General features: G+C 32.9%; 1 protein-coding gene across 1 annotated transcript; it reads right to left on the bottom strand.

Annotated features, from left to right (window-relative positions):
* Positions 1-815: 815 nt before the first annotated feature.
* LOC139877794 (kinesin-like protein KIN-5D) lies at positions 816-12,578 on the bottom strand. The gene is made up of 23 exons (XM_071865215.1): positions 12,502-12,578; positions 11,941-12,100; positions 11,687-11,816; positions 11,364-11,519; positions 10,811-11,287; positions 10,591-10,688; positions 10,234-10,390; positions 10,066-10,135; positions 9,913-9,989; positions 9,755-9,808; positions 9,573-9,653; positions 9,344-9,455; positions 8,908-8,994; positions 8,636-8,811; positions 7,781-7,942; positions 7,561-7,668; positions 7,300-7,458; positions 7,132-7,215; positions 2,735-2,940; positions 2,551-2,652; positions 1,957-2,066; positions 1,709-1,860; positions 816-1,151 (listed from the first exon to the last, which is right to left on the bottom strand). The coding sequence occupies exons 2-23, from the start codon at positions 12,096-12,098 to the stop codon at positions 945-947; spliced, it is 3,123 nt and encodes a 1,040-aa protein (XP_071721316.1). The 5' UTR covers positions 12,099-12,100; positions 12,502-12,578; the 3' UTR covers positions 816-944.
* Positions 12,579-24,037: the final 11,459 nt, after the last annotated feature.

The raw sequence follows: 24,037 nt of genomic DNA on the forward strand, positions 1-24,037 counted from the left end.
TTAAACTAATTATGTCGCAAGTTATCTCATTTATAATTTATACTTTTGCAAACTTAAAATTGTTGTCGAACGGTTTTGTAAACTAAACTTTGTAAGTTTTGTACGTTTCAAATGAATGCGACATAATTTTGGTCAAACGTGTCTCATATAGGGACTACGACCACGTAACGGGACCTAAGTTAACGGCAAATGATTTTGATAATCATCTTATATTAAATCTTGTGGTTCAAATACAACGTTTACTAAAACACCTATGATTTTCACCAACGTTTTTCGTTAACAGTTTTCTATATGTTTCTCAGGTTCATACTTGGGTATTTGATACATGCTTCCGCGTACACTCATACTTGCTTGGGGTCAAGCATACATGCATACACTCTGATTTCTTGCTTGGGGCCAAGCATACATACATACATACATACATACGCTAGTGATAGCACCTTTGGATTCAAACATATCGTTTACATACTTACGCTATTTATAGCAACCGTGATTTTAAACTAATTATGTCGCAAGTTATCTCATTTATAATTTATACTTTTGCAAACTTAAAATTGTTGTCGAACGGTTTTGTAAACTAAACTTTGTAAGTTTTGTACGTTTCAAATGAATGCGACATAATTTTGGTCAAACGTGTCTCATATAGGGACTACGACCACGTAACGGGACCTAAGTTAACGGCGCCGTCAATGACGATTTTGTCGGGTCGCTACAAAGTTTACTTGGAGATGGTACACTCTAACTCCTGACATATACAACAAATCACCATATCACCATACTACATCATAATAATATACTATAAGACCCTAACACCAACACAACTATAAACTCTCATAATCTGAGATCACAAGGATAAAAAAAAAAAATACTCGAGATTCAAAACTGAAATTTGAATCTTGAAACCAAATATGAGCCCCCCCCTGTACATGTTTCTAATTGTTTTCTCAATTAATAGCAATGAGCGGTATTCGAGAATCTCTTGGCGACTGAGGCTGCTTAACGTCTCCATTTGGTAACTTCGATGAAGCTTTTGAATCCCAGAAAAATTTAAGTAATTCCTCGAACGACGGAGTTTGTAGTTCTTCAATGGATGTCATGCTTGGTAGATTAAACGACCTCTTTTTTGGTGTTGAACATGATGGTTCATCGACCTGTTAAACAAATATAACAAACGTGTAAAAATCATCTAGTCACTATTTTCTTTGTAAAGATACATGATTTGAACGAGGGTTGTGGGCCCCCACTTTGTTGGGGGGAAAGACTAAATCAAAATTATGGATGTGATGTCATGCTGACGTCATCAACTAAAAAATATAATAAAATGCCAAATCACCTTAAAAGGTTAGGATTATGTCATCCTGACGTCACAACGAATAAAGGAAAGAAAATGCCAAATTACTATTCTACCCTTGTGAACAGTAAGGTGTTTTTGTTTTTCAGTTTGCAGACCTTATTATGTCTTATGTCTGCGCGCCCGCAGACTTTTTTACTGCAGACTATTTGTTTTTCTGAAGACATAAGATAAAAATAATGTCTCATTCTGTCTGCAATCTCGCAGACTTAGAAATTTTGCAGACATAAAAACAAACATTCTTCACTATTGAGCATACAGACCTTCAGACCACATCTTCTTTACATACGTGGTCCGCCGAAATTCAGACAAAAACATCTTAAAAAACAAACAGCGCCTAACTCTAAGAAAACTAACCGTGTAGTCATTTAAGAGCGTTTTTCCAGCGTTATCTGTGATCTCTATAATCTTATGATAGTGTCCACACTTTAATTCTCTCAATTCACCACAACAAGGAACAATGATGGAGTCAAGATTTACGCGTGCATCATGGTCCAACTGTAATGAGTCTGCAATTGATTTTTCAAAATAGAAATCGGTTTTTAATAATGTACTAAAGACGCATTGTAATGTAATTATTAACGTGCATAAAAGTAGAAGCTTACAATCAATTGATGAAAGAAGGTTTTTGCTTGCAACATTTGTGTCATCAAGTACAGATGATACCGCAGTTGAATACTGTGTACGCAAAGTTTGATTAGCTTTCAGTCCTCCCCTATAGAAACAATGAGAAGGTTAATAATCATCAAATAGCATTAGTGTTGAAGAACTCAAAATTACTAGGTCAAACTCTGTCAAACTCAGTAAAAACTTAGTTAAACTTGGCCAAAGTCAAACTTGGTCAAAATCGGTCAAAGTCAAACTCAGTCAAACTCAAACAAAAACTCGGGATTACTCGAAAAATAGTCAAAACTCAGTTGAAATCGGTCAAAGTCAAACTTGGTCAAAATCGGTCAAAATCAAACTGAGTCAAGATCACCCAAACTCAGCCAAAACTCGGCACCAATCGAGAAATCAGTCAAAACTATGTCAGAATCGGTCAAACAGTCAAAATGGGTCAAAGTCAAACTTGGTCAACATCTGAGTACTCCCTAAAAATTTCCCAGCCGAGTAACAATTTTTTGCAATCTTTGCATAGCAATGTACAAGGCAGTAGAAAGTAACATTAGCGTTTACAAAAACTGTAATAACTGTTTTACCTGACTATATCATCGACAGATGCAACGTTGCTCTTCTCTAAACTAATCAACGATTCCTGTGCACTATTCCATTGTTGTGAACACATTTTCGTCTTTTGTAAACTACAACAACGATTGATTAAAAGTAAGTAAAATCATCATACTAAGAGAAATTTCAATACTTTTTTGTATAAAGTGCACGTACCAATTCTGAAGAACTTGGTCAAGGTCTTTCTTTCCAGATTCAACTGCATCAGTATCTTCAACATAATGACTTTCAGCCTTTTTAGTGTAATTTGTCCACTCGTTCTTTATACATGAACTCGAATCTTTCATTGTTGACATTTCTAGATCAAAGTTTTTACATTTACTAATTGCACTATCACGCAGACCATCCACGGCTGTTTTAACCTGTACAGTAACAGTAACAGTAATAATAATAATAAACTTAAAAGTATTAAAACTTATAAAAAATTAGTGGGAAGCCTAGAGACAATCTGGGCCCCCACACCTCTAGCAATAGCAAAACCTATTCTAGTAAAAATATGAGCAGCAGCACCGGCACCAATATCTTGCGCCATCGAACTCTTCTGAACCCGCTTTAGCAAAGAAACAGCATCCTTTTCTAATTCCCCAAGGGAAGAAAATGAGAAAGGAATGAAACCATAACCAATCGCCTGACAGCTAGATTCGTACTTGACCCGCTTCCGACGAGCCGCATCAACCACAGCACGTCCAGGGACAAATTCAGAAAGCCCAGACTGTGTCAAAGGAGAAGACCCTGTCAAGTCAACACAAACATCGCGACCACAATCCCAGGAATAAAGTAACACATCTGCATGTCTGAGGGCCCTGTCGTTCCCTCCAGACAACCCAATGTCAACCTCCTTTCTCGCTGAAATCCCAGATCGATAACAAACATCAACAAGGGAATCCCGAACAACATTATGTCGATGCTTAATACCCACCATACCAGCACAAGACACCGCGTGATCCCCGAAAATATCCCCAGTAAAAACCCTTGAACAGGCAGACCATGCCGTCGAGATAGAGAACAATGGAACACCCAACCGGTAGCACAACACACATCGGTAAGTCTTTGCGTTCATCGTCTGACCCAACCCCAAAATAGGGACTGCCCTTAGCCAAGCAGAGGTGTGATCACCCTGCTGTGATTTCCATAAGGCCGATTGTCGGGGAGATAATGAAAAAGTGGATTCTGCAGAAGCGGTAACCTTTGTGAAATAAACATCTGCCAATTTCTTCATGAGTATGGGGGCAGCGACCTCACTCTGATTACCTAAAATATCAAACCCAACCGTTTTATTAAACAGACCTAATGAATCTTCAAAAGCACGACCAAGACCAACAATACCCGCATGACGTAGGAGCTTGGTCTGCAACCCAGCAGACTGTAATCGAGAAGCCAGAAAAGCATAATGACGAACATCTCCCGCAGAATAAACACCAAGCCCTCCAAATGCAAATGGCAAGGTGGCAAGCCGCCACTGCCAATCACCAAACCCAGGCCCTGAAGCAGTAACAATACGCTCCAAGGAAGATCGAAGGGCTCCATCGAAAGCGCGTTGAGCCGCCTCAAATATACTAGGAGGACAAGTACGCAAGGTAAAGTAGAGTTTAGAAACTCCCGTACATGCCCTAAGCAACAACAACTCACACTGAGGATCATCAAGCTTAGCAACCTTATCCATAAGCGCAATGGACTTGGTCACCCTTTGCATCACCAGTTCACTACTAAAACCAAGATCGGAACTTGCGGGGGCCCCAAGCAACTTAACACCATTTAAAGGTCGAGCAATATTAGGAGGAAAGACACCCACTTGCCTGCTGCGAGGGTCCTCCGTAGGCCAGAAAATTTCTGTTTTTTCAACGTTGAGATGAAGCCCAAAACGAGGCTCATCCCCCATAATCAAATGCAAAACCTTCCCCACCACCAAAGTGTCCCCAATAATAGTGCCATCATCCAAATACCACGCCTGAAGACAAACCTCAAAATTATCTCTGATTTTAGAAACCAATGGTTGTAAGACCAAAGCAAAAAGCAGCGGACCAAGGGGATCACCCTGTTGCACCCCCTGAGAAGACCATAAGGTGTGGTTCCCATAATACAATCTTGCTGGATTAGAGTAGCAAAATTCAACCCACTGAGAAATACTCGGACAAAGGCGGCGAACTTCATGTAACATGAACGTACGATCAACAAGATTGAATGCATTTTGAAAATCAACTAATAACATAGAGAGGCCAACATCAGAGCCACGATCCTCAATCAACCGATTCACAACATGAAGAATAGCCTCACCACCTGAAGAAACACCAACACCAAATTGAAGACCATCGAAGTAACTTCTCAAAGACTGGCTAACCATAGCAGCGCCAACCTTCGAAACAAGACGTCGCCAAACAGTACCCACAACTATAGGACGAATACCACCGCCCGGCTTGACAAGCGGTGTGAGGGGAGCACTAGCTATATACTCTCCTAATTCCATAGGGCACCTTCCAGCTAGAAATAGATTAACGACCCCGGTAATAGAGCCAACCAACTCATCCGAGACTGCCACAGCAGCACCAATAATAATAATAATAACATAGAGAGGCCAACATCAGAGCCACGATCCTCAATCAACCGATTCACAGCATGAAGAATAGCCTCACCACCTGAAGAAACACCAACACCAAATTGAAGACCATCGAAGTAACTTTCCAAAGACTGGCCAACCATAGCAGCGCCAACCTTCGAAACAAGACGTCGCCAAACAGTACCCACAGCTATAGGACGAATACCACCGCCGGGCTTGACAAGCGGTGTGAGGGGAGCACTAGCTATATACTCTCCTAATTCCATAGGGCACCTTCCAGCTAGAAAGAGATTAACGACCCCGGTAATAGAGCCAACCAACTCATCCGAGACTGCCACAGCAGCACCAATAATTGGCAGATGAACGCAAAGGTTTATTTCACAAAGGTTACCGCTTCTGCAGAATCCATTTTTTCGTTATCTCCCAGACAATCGGCCTTATGGAAATCACAGCAGAGTGATCACACCTCTGCTTGGCTAAGGGCAGTCCCTATTTTGGGGTTGGGTCAGACGATGAACGCAAAGACTTACCGATGTGTGTTGTGCTACCGGTTAGGTGTTCCATTGTTCTCTATCTCGACGGCATGCTCTGCCTGTTCAAGGGTTTTTACTGGGGATATTTTCGGGGATCACGCGGTGTCTTGTGCTGGTATGGTGGGTATTAAGCATCGACATAATATTGTCCGGGATTCCCTTGTTGATGTTTGTTATCGATCTGGGATTTCAGCGAGAAAGGAGGTTGACATTGGGTTGTCTGGAGGGAACGACAGGGCCCTCAGACCTGCAGATGTGTTACTTTATTTCTGGGATTGTGGTCGCGATGTTTGTGTTGACTTGACAGGGTCTTCTCCTTTGACACAGTCTGGGCTTTCTGACTTTGTCCCTGGACGTGCTGTGATTAATGCGGCTCGTCGAAAGCGGGTCAAGTACGAATCTAGTTGTCTGGCGATTGGTTATGGTTTCATTCCTTTCTCATTTTCTTCCCTTGGGGAATTAGAGAAGGAGGCTGTTTCTTTGCTAAAGCGGGTTCAGAAGAGTTCGATGGCGCAAGATATTGGTGCCGGTGCTGCTGCTCATATTTTTACTAGGATAGGTTTTGCTATTGCTAGAGGTGTGGGGGCCCAGATTGTCTCTAGGCTTCCCACTAATTTTTTGTAAGTTTTAAAACTTTTAAGTTTATTATAATAATAATAATAATAATAATATATATATATATATATATATATATATATATATATATATATATATATATATATATATATATATATATATATATATATATATATACGTTAAAAGTTAAAAGTTGTGTACGCCTAAAATTTATGTGTGTTTTAGGGTTAGCAAAGTTTCGCATTTTAGTTTCACGTTCATTTTTTAGTTTCGTGTTCCAGTTTTTAGTTTCACGTTTCAACGTTGAATTATAGGAAAGTGAAACTGAAAACGGCAGCACAAAACTAAGAACTGTAACAAGAAAAACTAAAAAATGAAGTGTGAAACTTAAAAATAAAACGCGTATATGAAAACGGATATGCGAAACTAAAAACTGAAACACGGAATGTGTAACTGAAAATTGAAACGCGAAACGAGAAACTAAAAACTGAAATGCGAAACTGAAAACTCAAACACGAAATGTGTAACTGAAAATTGAAACGCGAAACGAGAAACTAAAAACTGAAAGCTAAAACGTGAAATTGAAAACCGAAACACCAAACTAAAAACTGAAACACAAAACTAAATACTGAAACGAGAAACTAAAAAATGAAGCGTGAAAATGAAACACAAATCTGAAAATGGATATGTGAAACCCGAAACTGAAAACCAAAACCTGAAACTGAAAACTAAATGGCGAAACGCGAAAACTGAAATGTGAAACATTAAATAATCTGATGTTTCAATGTGCGAAAAAACTGAATTTGCAATAATCAAATAATTAGTTGTAAAAAGATAATACAAATAGCTCTTAAATAAAAAAGCCTCAATAATTTGCATATTGGCCATACCAGTTCTTTCTTTCTAGCATTAGAAACTGCAAGCAATTGTGCAACTTTATCTAGAAGTTGTTTTTCTTCATTTGCAGCGCATTCCTAAAAAAGAATTACCGAGTGAGACAACCGACACATGTTTTAACAAGTTAGAAGAAATCAAAATTATAAGAAATAATTTATAACCTCAAACTTTCTTTCAAGTTCAGTTAGTTTTTGGTCATTGACTATTTGACCCTCTTCAACAATTTCTGTCAATTTTTTGGCATGCTTGTCTAACGTATTAAAGAAGTTCATTGTCGTGTTAGATATTGATCTTGACGTTTCGACAGCTCTAGAATGTGCCTGCATTTTATGTATAAAATAAAAGAGATGTATTATAACAGTAAGGAAATTATAGTAATTTTTTTTTTTTTTAATTTCTATCTTGCTAGTTTAAAATCTCACCTCTCGTTGTTGTTGTGCAAATGAGCTTAATTTATTTTCCTGGTTGTAGAGAATGTTTTCAAGGTCATTAAGCAAAGTTTCAGCCTCTGATGCAATACCCTTGAAAAGCTGCACATGATGAACAAATCCAAGTTCAATATACACCAATAGAATTCTAATTTTAAAAAAGAATTTATATATAATATAATATATAGATACATACACACACACACACACATACCTCACCAAGTGCAGAAGAATTTTTGGAGACTTGAGAATTCACGTGTCCGAATGTAGACTGTGAGTTTTCGTCAAGTTCATCGGCTATATCATTCAAACTTTTAATACCCGATCCGTACATCGATTTTAACTTCTCCAAATCAGCACGAAGATCTTCAGTTGCCTACACTCACCACAAAGAAGATTATATCTTTAACTGTTCATGCTTTGAAAACCCACTAATGGCTCTCCATCAGGGTAGCAATTTCAACCCATTAAACTTTTAAAAATAGATTCTTAATAATAATCTAATAATAGTGAAATCAATCTTTAGCACTGATGATATTAAACAACAGTGTGTGTGTGGGAGCATATATAGATATATAATTATAGGGATATGTATTCATATGTAGGGGGGGGGGGGTGTTGAATGTTTTTTTTTTTTTTACTTGAAATTACTTATTAATGCGCATTATATTATTCATGCTATCTGTCTTACTGTTGTGCATTACTGCTATATGTGTTTTCTTTTTTTGGCTTCTTCGTTTGGTTTTATCTTCCTAGACGCACATAACGCTTACAGGTACGTACGCCCGCACTTTCTCGTTTTAATGAGCTTTCCTGGCCGGAGGTCCTTTAAGAAGCAATCTCTTGGCTCTCGAGTAGAGGGTGGGATGATCTTATCTAGGCACGGGTTCTATACCCGCGGGTGGAGTAGTGACTTCCCTCTAATCTAGGGTTCGAGGAATGATTGTCTACACTCCACCTCCCCCATACCCTACTCTCGTGGGATTGTCTACACAACATTTTGGACAAAAAGTTATAAGAAACAAGTCAACCCGGCCTGTTAGGCCGTTAGCCGACCCGTTCGTTTTACCTGGGACTTGGTAGATACAAAGGATTGCATATCATCCTCCATGGATTTCAGCTGTTGTTCTTGTTGTGTTACAGAAGCTGCTAAAGTCTTATGTAAAGTGTCAAGCTGTTTGGTTAACTGAGATTGAAATTGCTGGACAAGAACTCTGTTTTCATCTTCGATTTTGTCTTTGCGCTCTGGACAGTTAACATAATAGTGAAATTAACAAATATTCTGGTACATTTTCACATAAAAAAATATTATTCATATAAATTGATATTCTAGGTTTGTACCAATCTTGGTGAATAAACTGGATACATCCGATGCAGCATTTTCAAGCTCTGCGCGAAGGTCAAATGCCCGCTCAAGAAGTGCCTTTTCTGTAATATTAAAAAAGGACCATTGTTATATGACAAGTTCAACCACAACCCATTTTCTATTTGGGTCATAATTGTTACATCTTGTATGGAATGGGTGAAGCACTTTTTGTCCCAAGAATAATTCTTTTAATATATACTACTTAGCTTGACTTTTTATGAGTACAAAAAGTGTATCCTTTCAGTAGTAATCTAAATTTCAAACAAAATAATTTAGGAGTTTCTGTAAATTATACATTTTGGATGAGTTTCGACCCATTTTAGGCTGTTATGATATTACACATATGACCCATATAGGATTAAACATAACCTCTTTAAAAAATAAAAATAAAAAATAAAAAGTCTGACTTACCAGATTTGAGAAGGTTGGAAATAAGAAATTCTCTCTCTTTAATTGTTGCATTTGCTTGTCTGTGCTTTTCTTCAAGATCAAACAATGAATGTTCAGTTTCTTGCAGCTTTATCTGAAAACCAAAAAAGAAAAAAAAGTTTAATTCTTTGCTGTCAGGAAAACAAGTTGAAGCTACTGCATTATATTATATATATTTTTACTAACATGAACTAAAAAAAAAAAACTATACCTCTGTTTTCTCAAGCTTCTCAGTTAAATTCGCAGTTGTTAACAGCTGAGAGTTATAAAGTTCTTGAAGCTCCATCATTTGCTGTTAATGGAGATAGTTATCAATATCAATATCAATATCAATATCAATATCAATAAAAATTAAAAGATAGAGGAATATTGTTGTATTGATTATGGTTATACCTTTCCCCTGGATTCATTATCAAGTTCCATTCGCTCTATTTTTTCAGCCATAGCCTGTATTTAATTAATCATAAGAATAAACAAAAATTCACCAAAATGAAACTTTATGATGCATTATGTCTTCAATCAAGCTATGTACAGATTAATGTTAAAATTACTTTCTTCTCCTCTTCTTCCTGAAGATATCTTTCTTTTGGTACATAGATTCCATTTTTCTCTCTAGCAGCGTATACCTCTATATAAGCATAACAGATTGCTAATTATAGGCTACGTTAATTAGAATATATATATAATAAAAGTAATTTTGCAACCTTGTTTAAGGCGTTCGATTTCAGAATACAGGTCCTTCATCATTGCAGATTTCATCAATTTCTGATTAATCTGAACCAACAAACGAATAAGTCCAGTCATTACAGGATGAAAAAGTAATTTCTCAACCTTGCTTAAGTCATTCAATTACTGATGATGTCAGCACTAACCTCAGGCTTGTTCTTGATATTCTTTGCGCGGTGTGCATAGTCTAAAGTGCTAAGTGTCTCTTCCATCGAATGAATTGATGGTGAGATTGTAGCAATTATGCACGTCTTCGTTTTCCCTCCCAATGAATCTCTTAACAATCTTGTTAATTTACTATCCCTGTGTTAAGTTAACAACAAACTTTATAACATTAATTAAGTAACAACCAAAGCAACAAACTTTATAACATTAATAACCAATTATGCATGTCTTTCTTTTCCCTCCTAATGAATCTCTCAACAATCTTAAAAATACTAAATCATTTAGATAAACACCTAATAAGTAACAACTCTAAAGTAACTTGAATAATTGAATAATACCTATATGGTATATGTCCCGAACGTTCAACTAGTGTATTTATGACTCGGCCAAGGGTAAGTAAACTCTTGTTTATCTCACCTGCTTCCCTTGCTCTTCCCTGTTACATTTAAACTTCATGAGAACTTATTAAAGTCTCGTCCATATATTCATATATTCATATTATATATAATATAATATAATATAAAATGTTGAAAAAGATTACAGCTTGTTACTTCATACCTCTTTTGCACCGGATCTTGAAATATTTTCTGAACCGGCAAGATCAACAAGATTAAGTTTTCCACATCTAATTATCTCTTCACCTTCGGGTGTACGTTCCTTAATATGAATCGTAATAGAAAATATTGAATGTGAACGACTACTTTGTTTATTCATAAGAGTTTCAGCCGTACGTCTTTTAGCAGAACCTTTTTCCAGTATTCTATATATTTCATCTGCAGTTGAAACCATCTCCTCTTCCAAACCTCTAACAAGCACACCACCTTTTCCATCTTCCATTAGTGCTATCGGTTTCTTAGATTTGTCTTCGGGAAACTTTGATACTTCTTCGGGTGCCAAAAGATCTGTTATTTCTTCATTGTATAGTTCTAAAAATGTAACTTTCATACTATACTCTGCACTTTGAGCTTCTAATATATCAAATATCTGCTTTACAGCCCTCGGAATAACCCCCGCATCACTTGGAAATTCTCCATTCTGAACACAAACACAAATACGGGTCAGGGTACGGGTCAGGGTCAGGGTATGGGTCGTTTACAAGCTAAAAGCATACCTTTTTCCTCCCGCCTCCTTCCATTGTGTACGTTTTCCCGGTTCCTGTCTGTCCGTAAGCAAATATAGTGCAGTTGTATCCCTCAAGAACTTCAAAAACAATAGGAGATACTGCTGAATGATACAAGTCCCTTTGTTGGGACTTTGGGCCAAATACCTACATATATTACCATATTTGGAGATAAAACAACATTGAATTCGAATTCTTTTTTCTTTTATAACATAGACATTATACAGTTCAACATTACTTGAACATGTTATTTTTAATAAACAATGAAGATGTCTACTTCAACCATTTATAAAGGGAAATTAAGATACAATCACCTTATCAAAGACAAATGATCTATCGATCTGTTTGTTAGCTATAGTCTGAACTGCACATACTTCCCTTTTGTTTTCTGAACATGTAATAACCACTGGTGTATGCAGTTTCTCCTCATCACTATTCATTGGTCTACACATTCAAATACACCATTTCAATTAATACTACCAGCTCTAATTCTAATTATACATTATTATAAAAGGTAATTTAATAATGTATATATAGTATATACATATAAATATAAATGTAAACACACCTGCATCTGACAACTACTTGAACATTGACATCTTTTTCTTTATCATGTTTACCACTTATATTCCCCTCTGTATGCCTAAGATCTCTTACAGCTTTGTCCATAGACCTGGGCGTATTTGACGGTGAAATCGGAACCGTGTTCCCGCCTTTTCGTTCCATCACTTCACAATTAGATAATTAATTATTAATTAATTATCTATTAATCTACTAACTAATTCCAAATCTGAAAAATAAAATCATTCATCAAATTAATCTTAAATTAATCAACTACAAAATTAATAAGCTAAAACAAACATTAATTATAAATCAAATTGAATAACAGTAAACGTAGATCACGAATTCAAGATGAACAATTATAGGACTTGTATACAATTAAGTCAAAATCATGACACTCAATGAGTCAACTCGATCATCATTACAGATTCATTGTAGATGAAAATACAAATGTATACAAAAATCTACACAAATTTCAGTTATTATTTTCAAATAAGTAAATCGGAGGTAATGAAATAGTAACTTGAATAATAAATTGAGCTGAGATATTAAAATGAAAGAATTAAACCTGAAATCGGTGGATGTTAATTGAAATGTGGTGAAGTGAGAGTGTAGATTTAGTGTAGAAGAATAATGAAATTTATTTATTTATTTATTTTCTTATTTTCTTATTTTCTGGTTAGGTTAATATTAAGAATAAGAATGAGATATGAATAGAGACAGAGAGAGAGAGCGTGAGGATGATGTGATATGAATATTGTTGATGAAGAAAAATGGAATTTAAAAAATAAAATTAAAAATATGGCCGTTACAGGGGCGTTTGAAACTTTGAATATTGCTAGTTAAACTTGACGGGATTTATATCTATTTGTTTACTGTATTCTCGTATCCTATCCTTCCTATTATATACTTCATGAGTTTCAAAAAATGTATGATCTGTTATAATTCAATAGGCTTATAACTACCTTCAGTGATTTGATTATGTTATGATTCAGTAGGCTTATAACTACCTTTAGTAGTTTGATTCTTGATTAAGAATACTAATAATGAAGTGTAAGAAAGTAGATGATAATGAAGAGAAAGAAAGAAATACTTTGTAAGTGTGAGAAATGGTGCAAGTTTAATGCTTGCATTCATGAGTATTTATAGCCTAAAATCTCAATATAAAAATACATACTTTATGTACCAAAATTGACTATATGTATACACCAAAATTGACTATCCATATCTATATTATTATTATTATTATTATAACGTTCCCCCTTGGATAGCAATTTTGTTTTGTTGAAGATCAACTATAAATTACTGCCTCGTTAAAAACCTTGCTAAAGAAACTCAGTGGGAAAAAACTTTAGCTAAGGGAAAAAGAGTGCAGCATGGAGTTGACTCCCCCTCAAGTAGACATCGCTTCAGCCGTTACATCTTTTGAACATGTCTCATGCCAATGTTATGAACGTGTGTTCTGAAAATAGCAGTTGGAAGTGCTTTCGTGAAAATATAAGCAGAGTTTTTGCTGGATTGCACATATCTCATTCAATCTGGTTGTCCTTAATGAGATTTTGAGTGTATAAGAAGAATCTAGGAGGTATGTGTTTTGTTTGGTCACTTTTGATGTACCATTCTTTCATCTGTGCTATACAAGCTGCATTATCTTCATAGATAGTTGTTGGATTTTTATCGCGTTCTAGTCCACAAGAATCAGTAATGAGTTGTGTCATTGATCTCAACCAAAAACAAACCCGAGTAGCTTCATGTAATGCAATCACTTCGGCATGATTTGATGATGTAGCAGCAAGTGTTTGTTTTTGAGAACGCCATGATATTGCATTACCTTCATTTAGGAATACATATCCAGTTTGAGATTTAGCTTTATGTGGATCAGATAAATAACCTGCATCTGCATAACCAATCAAATCTTGTTTTGATTCGTTAGAATAAAATAATCCTAAATCAGTACTTCCTCGAAGGTATCGAAATATGTATTTGATCCTATTCAAGTATCTTTTGGTAGGAGCAGAGCTGAACCTTGCCAACAAAATAACTGCAAAAGAAATGTCAGGTCTTGTATAATTTGTAAGATATATAAGAGTCCCAATTTCACTAATATATGGAATTTCTGATCCGTTGAGATCTTCATGATCTTCACAGTGATAAAATGAATCGGTGTCAATATTGAGTGATCTAACAACCAATGGTTTTGTCTTTAAAAATGTTTTAAAATCTTTTCGGTATAAGTTGTTTGATGTACAAGTAAACCATTAGGCATATGCTCAATTTACAATCCAAGTCAATACTGATCTCTTTATTTGTTCATATGATGTTATGATCATTGACATAAACAACTTACAATCACATATCCGGACATTGTTTTCTTAATAAGAACACATGTGCAAATAAGATTATTTGTATACCCCTTTTTTCTTATCAAGTAATCACTTAATCGGGTATACCATATGCGATCCGATTGTTTCAACCTATATAAAAATCTTTGTGATTCAATGGAATTCTTGTGTTTTTGCATTAGATGCTTATGATACCTTAAACCCTTCAGGTATATTCGTATATATCACTATCAAGTAATCCATACAGATAAGTAGTAACAACATCCATGAGATGCATTTAAGTAACTACCAGATTGATTAAGTATCTAATAAGTAATTGTATTCATTACAGGAGGATAAGTTTTCCTCATAATTCATTTCTGGTCTTTGTGGGAAATCTTGAGTTACAAGTCTAGTTTTGCCTTGTAACTTCATTTGCACATTTCTTTTTAGGATAAAAAATTCATTTGTATTCCATATGTTTCACATCTTTAAAAGTGATAACGATTGATCCAAAAACTTTTCTTTTATTGAGCGATTCTAATTCAACTCGTATTGCTCCTTTCCATTGAGCTCAATCATGTCTATTTTGATATTCAATGACATATTTTGGTTCTAGATCGTCATCTTTATTCATGATGTCATTGTAATATTATATGAAAATATCTCATCAAGATTTTTCATTTCATTTCGGTTCCATAATATTGCATAATTTATCGCAATTTATGTATTTACATAAATCAATATTCTTTCAATATTGATTTATGGTTCTTCTTGAACACTTTCTTTTACCTCATTATCAGCTGATTTTATTTTTCGAGGATTTTTATCATTGGAACCAATTGGTCTCCCACGTTTCTGCCGTAGCAAAGACTCATGAGTGACATTATTGCCAGCTTTTGTAATTTTAATTCTAGCTGAAGCATTTACTGCTGGTATACATGATTTAGTCACTTATTTTTGTATTTTTAAATGCATAAAGTAATTAATTTGCAAGTTCTTGCATATGCATTATATTTGAACTTTCTTTTCGCATTCTTTTGTGCGAGGATCAACGTACCTTAATTGATGTTCACACCATGAAACATCATTTTATTTATATTTCATTTCTCCCCCTAATATATGAAACAATGTTTCATTAAAGTGACAATCAGCAAAACGTGCTGTAAAAACATCACCCGTCATGGGTTCAATATATCTTATGATTGAAGATGTTTCATATCCAACATATATTTCAATCCTTCTTTGAAGAACCATTTGTTGTGGTGGTGTAATTAAAAATACACTACACAACCAAATGTTCTAAGATGGAAAATATTTGGTCTCGACCAAAATTAAGTTGGTAATGGAGAATATTTATGACTTGCACTTGATTTAATGCGAATTAATGTCGCATCATGTAAATTTACATGTCCCTATATAGATATTGAGAGTTTTGTACTCATTACCAATTGTCTATTTATTAGCTGAAAGCGTTTATCTATTGATTCAGCTAAACCAATTTTGTGTATGCACATGAGCAACTGGATATTCAACAACAATCCATGTATACATATAATAATCATTAAATGTTTAAGATGTTAACTCACCAGCATTATCAAGTCTCATCCTTTTAATGGTGTAATCAGAATAATGTGTTCTCAATTTAATAATTTGTGCAAGAAACTTTGCAAATGTCATATTACGGCTTGATAACACACAAACATGAGACCATCCGCTAGATGCGTCTATTAGAACCATGAAATATCAAAATGGTCCACATGATGGATGAATTGGTCCATATATATAACCTTGAATTCTTTCAAGAAACATTGGTGATTCTTTCTCAATATTCTTTTCATTAATCACCATATGTGCTTTTCATTAATCACCATATGTGCTTTTCATTAATCACCATATGTGCTTTTCATTAATCACCATATGTGCTTTTTCATTAATCACCATATGCGCTTTTAATCATATGCGATGCGCTTTTCATCATATGCACTTTTCATCATATGCGCTTTTAATCATATGCGCTGTGCTTTTCATTATATGCACTTTTCATCATATGCGCTTTTAATCATATGTGCTTTTAATCATATGCGCTTTTCATCATATGCGCTGCGCTTTTCATCATATGCGCTTTTTATCATATGCGCTTTTAATCATATGTGCTTGTCATAATCATCATATGTGCTTTCCATCATATGTGCTTCTGGTACATTTATATATGTATAATGTAAACCAGGACTAAGCCTTGGTAGTTTTTTTTAACCACATGATTCTTGTCGGTGATGCATAAATATTTCTCATTTTCTGTTATCATTTACTGATAATCATATCCGTTATGATATATATCAGAGAAACTTAATCAATTTCTCTTTGATTTTGAGAGAAAACAAAGCATTATTTACCATAAAATTTGTACCATTTGGTAACATGAATTTTGGCTTTCTTTTTATCAAGCTCGCAGGACCTGATATAGTATTAATAATTCTTTCAGTTGATTTCAAATTAATGAAATATTTCTTAGATTTGATTATAGTGTGTGTTACCACTATCTGCAATACATAGGTCTCTATCATCTAATTAATATTGTATTTCGGCAAGATTCATGCTAAAACTTCAAATAAGATAAGTAAGTAATGAGTAAATATTTCATCAAGATAATCAAATTTTATTACCTGAAAACAAGTTACAATCCGCAGTACATAAATGATAACACCTGATAAACATACATTTGGATGGAGTTTTAGTTGGATTAGTTAACCTCTATTATTTGCATAATTTTTTTTAATAACGGTTACGGAGTACTATATAAGACTTAATAACATATATGGTCTTTATTTTTCAACTATATAAACTTCAATCAATTGAAGCATATATATATAGAGTTAGTTTCTAATCTTGACACCGTAGTTAAATGGTTATCTAGGTAATAGCCAATCAAAGATCTATAGTTCTCAGACTAGAATACTAGTATATCTAGCTAGGAGGATTTTATGTTTTAAATGGAGTAACATAATATTTGTAGGTTGTGGATCACACTAGAAGATATTAAAATATATCTACTCCTACATAGTACAACAAAATTAATTAAGACTATTAAGTAGATTAAGAGTGCACATAAAAATCTAGACATCTTAGATAATTCAGATTATTTAAGTCTAAGATTGCTAAGGGTTTACATGGTTTTCAAAAGATTCATTTTTTTTTTTTTTTTTTACTTTTCACCAATTGAAACGATGTGTTTGTTTCTTTCCCTTTTTTTTTAACTCAATCAATTTAATGATGCCACTTTTCTATCTTTCACACCTAAAATTTTGACAAAATTATAACTACTTCATTTGTCTACTTGCTCAAAAATCTTTATATATTATATCCCTACGTATCATTTAATTTAATCATTCTTATTGTAAATTTTCATTGTGTCACTACAATCTGACTAAAATTTTCATCATCTTCATTAACGTCTCTTCCTTTTATTATTGAATTTTAATCACATCAAAATCAAAAATATAAATTAAACTCTCACATCAAACCTTGAAGTCCAATCGCACTTTTTTATATCAATTTGTTAGCCGCGGCGCTGAAGCGAGTTCCAAATTTATCAACAAAATGTTAAAAAAAGTAATTTAGGTCTGTTATTTTTTGTTGATTCAGTATTCCCCTTTTTTTTTTAATACATGCGAAATAATCGGAACTAATTGTTAATTAATTTATATGTTCCATTTTGTTGTTAAAATCAATCCGCGTTTTATGGATAAGCCGAGGGAGTTAGATCAACTCGTAACATTTATAAAATGAGCTTATCGAGTTTTTTTTTTTTTTAAATATGATATAATATGGAGTGTGTTATAATATTTTTTTTTTATGATTTATGATATGAATGAATTGAAAGATGAAGAGGAAGAAATGTAGGAGATGTAACCCGATGAGTATAACTCAATGGTGGAAGAACCCAAGCTGATAAATTCTTGATCAGAAGACACGTCGGAGGTTTCAAGATCTTCCGACGGTTTCAGCGACGGAGGACGGTGGCTGGCGGGAATCTTGAGAGGTGGTAGTGGTGGTTGGGCAACTAGAAGAATCATCTTGATTATATGGAGCTCTTCGTGCTGATAACGTGTTATAATTCAATAGGCTTATAACTACCTTTAGTGGTTTGATTATGTTATAATTCAGTAGGCTTATAACTACCTTTAGTGGTTTGATTATGTTATGATTCAGTAGGCTTATAACTACCTTTAGTGGTTTGATTCTTGATTAAGAATACTAATAATGAAGTGTAAGAAAGTAGATGATAATGGAGAGAAAGAAAGAAACACTTTGTAAGTGTGAAAAATGGTGCAAGTTTAATGCTTGCATTCATCAGTATTTATAGCCTAAAATCTCAATATAAAAATACATACTTTATGTACCAAAATTGACTATATGTATACACCAAAATTGACTATCCATATCTATATTATTATTATTATTATTATTATTATTATAACATGATCCAGTATTTCATTTTGAGATGTCTCAAATTAATTATCCATTTTCATAAATGGAAAATAATAATGTGATAAAAATCTTTTATGCCCGTACTTTATTCAAGTAAGACAAAAAGATGGGTAAAAAGTAAGGGTAAAATTGGAAAGTTAACCAAATGGTACATGTGATAGATACTTTTTCTTAAACTATGTGTTTTTATCTGGTGACAATAGATTTGGGACGAAGTGAGTATTTATTTTTCAGACAAAAATAAATAGATATAAATCAGAGAGTTGGAAACAGCCAGGGAGTAACCCTGCTGAGCTGCGTACATCAGAGTATGGGGTCGGATTACTCGCTCTCTCGAACAACATGAACAGGAAAAACCTTCTACCTTTTACCTTTTTTTCAGACAAAAATAACAAAAACGTTTATAAAAAGAAAAACGTCTTTAAAAGAAAACGAATTCAACGCACGATACAATAGAGAATACCCGATGAGAGTCGTACCTAGAAAATGAACTATCTATATAGAATCGCATCTAACCTAAATCGAAACATAACTATTCCATTACAAACAAATCAAAGCAACGAACAAATAAACCAAAAGAATGTTATCAATCATGTAGCCGAACTAAACGAGCTCAGATATCTTTTATGAACACACCGAATTTCCGCCTTGAACCAATTTTTTATTCCGCTTTTGTTATTTTTTATTATTAACCAGCGCACGCCGAATCTCGTTAGAATTAATTAGATTAACTGTAACGGGTTCGCTCTCGGTCATACACGATCAAAAACCAGAATATAACTTTTATATATTTATTATAGATTTTAATTTTATATTTATATTTTACTTTATTTAATTAGAAATTGATAAATATACCAGTTATGCTAGTTTAAGCATATCATCAATAGTATTATATAAATTTCTAAAATGATGATGTCATAAATAAGGATTATCCAAGCTTAAAAAATTTCAAAACTAAAGAAACAATTTCTAACCCCTCATAATGATGTCATTAAAATAATTAATTATATTTAATAAAAATATTAACATGTCTATTGTATAATATATGAAGCATTATGTACAACCTTATGATAAAAAATCCTCGTGACCATATGTACAATATTTGAAGTATTATGTACAACCTTATGGTAAAACAACTCCGTGACCATATGTACAATATTAAATCATTATGTACAACTTTATGATAAAACATCCAAGTGATCAAATGTACAAACTTTAAAATATATTGTACAATCTTTTACAAAACACCTCATAAACACATGTACAAACTTTGAAACATATTGTACCTTCATATAATAATTGTATTTTAAATTCTTTTTAAAAAAATTAAAGAGTCATTTGTTATTAATAATAATAATAATTATTAAAAATATAAATGCTCAATTTTAGAACAAACTTTATTATTAGTATATTATTTTTATTTAAAATGGGTTCTCTTTACGGAATTAATTACATTACATATGTATACGAAATACATGTCTCTTTACGGAAGAAGGTAGTGGGACAATAAATGTAGTTCATTTATTTTGACCAAGTTAAGTATATCAATATGTTTGTAAAAACAACGACAAGTTTCTTAGTCAGAATCTGTAGTTCCACGGGTCATCAAACTAAATGACTTTAGTATTTACGTTTACTTAAATCCTAAAACATATCATTAAACTGTTTGTTTAAACAAACTCGTGTTTCTCACGGGTCATTCCGCTAGTATACTCCGTATAATTTAATTTTTAATTCATATTACTAAATTAATATAAGGAAATTTAGTATTAGAAAAAAATGTATTTATACTTTACAATCAATTCAATCGAGTTTTTTAAAATTAAATATAGTAATTTGAAATGTAGTTTTTAGCACTACGTTTAGCATTGTCTTATTTGTTAATTCGATTTTAGAAAATTTAAACATTATAATGAAAAATGATAACAAAAATGAAGCTACCTACGCTATTATATATGCGACACGTCAGCATAACTATCAATTATATAGTCTCTAAAAGCCATGTAGCCATGTAGTCCCTGGTGTAAGAAGCTGCCCAGTCAGCAGATGTCGATAAAATTTTGCGGGTGGTCCCTGTGGTATACATGAAAATGTGGATGCAGTCCAAAACTTTAATTTTAACTTTGGGGGTCCTCGTGGTATACAAAAGTTTTTTAGGGGGTCCAATTCGTTATTTTAATGAAATCACATGGAAAACACGTGAGGGTATTTTGGTCATGACACTTTTAACCCCCTCGTTCATTTTATAACCCCCAAATCAATCATTTCAACATTAACCCTAAATCGTATTCAAAGGTATTTAACCACCATTTTTGACTCGTAATTTCCAATTTGTTAGTTGTTTATGTTATGTATTTCAATTAGTTTAAGAAGAATCTGATATGTTGTAATGTATTTCGATTATAAGCATTGTGTGTGTAATGTTTGAAGGTATTGAATGAAATTGCTTAATTTGAAATTGGTAGCATTTGATATGTTTGTAATGTTATTAAAACCCATGAAGGTGTCAAAATGGGTAGCATTTGATTTGTTTGTTTAATTTGAAACATAGCATTTGATCTGGTTATATTGCACTGTTATTAAAATCCACGAATGTGTCAAAATGGGTAGCATTTGATCTTTTTGTTTAATTTGAATATAACATTTTCAAACATAGCATTTTAAGCATATTGAAACATAGCATTTTGATATGTATATTGCATGTTGAAATTGCAATAATTTGAAGTAGCAATACTGAAAACACATATAGTCAATACTGAAATTGCATACTGAAATTGCATACTGAAATTACAATACTGAAAACTGCACTTATTTGCATGCTACAAAACTGCATTAACATTCTCTTTACCTTATATCGAATTGATATTATTTTCTGGAATGGTTAGTATACGAAAGAAAGGTTCAAATTTATGTGGTAAAGCTTCACCATAAATAGGTCGTTTAGCTTCAAATTTTGTTTTTTTATAAAAATAATGTAAGGGATTCGGATTCAACAGGATGATTAGGGTTTATGTTTTCAATCGTTGTTGGATACGGATTAGGGGTGGATTAGGTTTGAATGTTTCAACTGAGGTAGGGAACGATTGGGGTTAAAGTGGGACAAAAAGTGTCATGACCAAAATACCCTCAAGTATTTTTCATGTGATTTCATTAAAATAACGAATTGGACCCCCTAAAAAACTTTTGTATACCACGAGGACCCCCAAAGTTAAAATTAAAGTTTTGGACTCCATTCACATTTTCATATATACCACAGGGACCCCCCCCCCCCCCCCCCCCCGGGCTAAATTTTGTCGCAGATGTCTTTTCTTTATATATATGGCATTTAACCTTTAAATGAACATCGAATTGTGCTCGAACAGCACCTCACTTTAATCAATTTTAAGGTTCATTTTCGTTTTTGAAATGAACATAAAAAATGGACTACAGATACCTTGTATTTTTATGCATAAGAGTATAGCAAAAAATATAAGTTTGTGAAGCTAGCACTGTATGATTCAATTATGATCCACTATTTAAAACTTGATGCTCCCTTTATCCCATCTTAATAGTTCATTATTTTTTTTGAATTGTTTGAAATTAATATTTTACTTTCATAAATAGATAAGAATAATAAGATAGATTTTCTTTATGTCCTTGACTTATACATATAAGACAAAAAGTTAGGTAGAAAGTAAGGGTAAAACAAAAGTAAGAAAAAATATATGTAACAGTTATTTTTTTTTAAACTATGTATTTTTTATCTGCGTATTATGAAGGGAGTATGATCCAACTTAAAAAAAAACATATACGTGACTAAACAATGAAAGGTACGCTTTCTTTTAAATGCCTACAAAAGGATGGATAGTGAAATAATTATATTACTAGTGAAATTACCCGTAGAATCACGGATGTGTTTAAACAAAACAGTTTAATGGTATATTTTAGGTATTAAGTGAATTTAAACGCTAAAGTCATTCAGTTTAATGACCCGACGGATTCCGACTAAGAAACTTTTCGTTGTTTTTTCAAACACATTGATGTACTTAACTTGATAACTTGATCGAAGTAAATGAAGTACATTTATTTTCTCACCATCATCTTCCAATTTTCATCACAATTACTATTTTTCTTGTCATAAAAACCTACATTAGAACCTTTTATTGAGACGTATATTTCGTATATTTCGTATATATATATATATATATATATATATATATATATATATATATATATATATATATATATATATATATATATATATATATATATATATATATATATAACGTGATTAATCTAGTAAAGAGAACCCATATTTGAATTTGAATAATAATATAATAATAATAATTAATAACTAATGAGAGTGAATTTTTTTCTCGAAAAACATGAAATAAATAAATAAGTAGATTTAATTTAATTAGTCATTATTAGATTAATGACATCACCTTAAGGGCTTAGATTTTTTTTCATTTTCTTTTTAATTTTTTCTTAACAAAAGAATTAGCCTAATAATGGCATCATCATTTTAGAATTTTAATAGAAACTATAGATATTTATATTTATAATATAATTATATTCTGTAATAATTATAATTATTATTATTATAATTATAATAATTAATTAATTAATGAAATCTAATACATCTAATGCTATACGTTACAAATATGGAAGATGTGACTCACTAGCTCATTCAAGGAGATTGATTTAGTACTAGAGAAGCCAAACCATTCCAATTTTAAGAGTATCGGGTGTCGTTCACTATATTTTAGCTTCTTGTTGATGACTGAACACTGTCTCAACTAACACTGAAAAACTGACATTTTTGAACGGCAATTTTTTTTTCATAATAAAGTGAAGAAGTCGTTCAGTGTTAGTTTTTAATGTTTCGGAGAGAGAAGAAATTAATTATTTATTATTTATTTATATTTTTAGTTAATTTATTCATTTTATTGTTAATTTATATTTATATAATAAATAATAGATTAAAAATAATATAAATTTAACTGCGATTACATAAATTCCTAGAAATACGATTACATAATTTTCTAAAAATACGGTTACACAATTTCCTAAATATTATTACATAATTAAAAGTACAGATACACAATAAAATAAACTCCTAAAATACCAAACATTACATGAAATTACTAATCATTATTGTATCTGTCCTAGGAACTATTCGTGTGTTTGTCAAAAGGATGATAACTGTCGGGATTGAAAAAAATATACAAAGTAACTTTTTATCTTTTATGTTCGATTCCCCTACGATTTCATAGCATCATTATTTAGGACATTCAAAATTTTCAATTTTTT

Source organism: Rutidosis leptorrhynchoides, chromosome 11, assembly GCF_046630445.1.
Source record: "Rutidosis leptorrhynchoides isolate AG116_Rl617_1_P2 chromosome 11, CSIRO_AGI_Rlap_v1, whole genome shotgun sequence".
Lineage (NCBI taxonomy): Eukaryota > Viridiplantae > Streptophyta > Magnoliopsida > Asterales > Asteraceae > Rutidosis > Rutidosis leptorrhynchoides.

Coding starts and splice junctions, on each gene's coding strand:
- LOC139877794 (XM_071865215.1), bottom strand. CDS start 12,098: ATGGAACGAAAAGGCGGGAACACGGTTCCGATTTCACCGTCAAATACG. Junction 9,990..10,065: donor AATCGAACGCCTTAAACAAG/GTTGCAAAATTA, acceptor ATGCTTATATAG/AGGTATACGCTGCTAGAGAG. Junction 2,941..7,131: donor ATGCTAGAAAGAAAGAACTG/GTATGGCCAATA, acceptor GTTACTGTACAG/GTTAAAACAGCCGTGGATGG.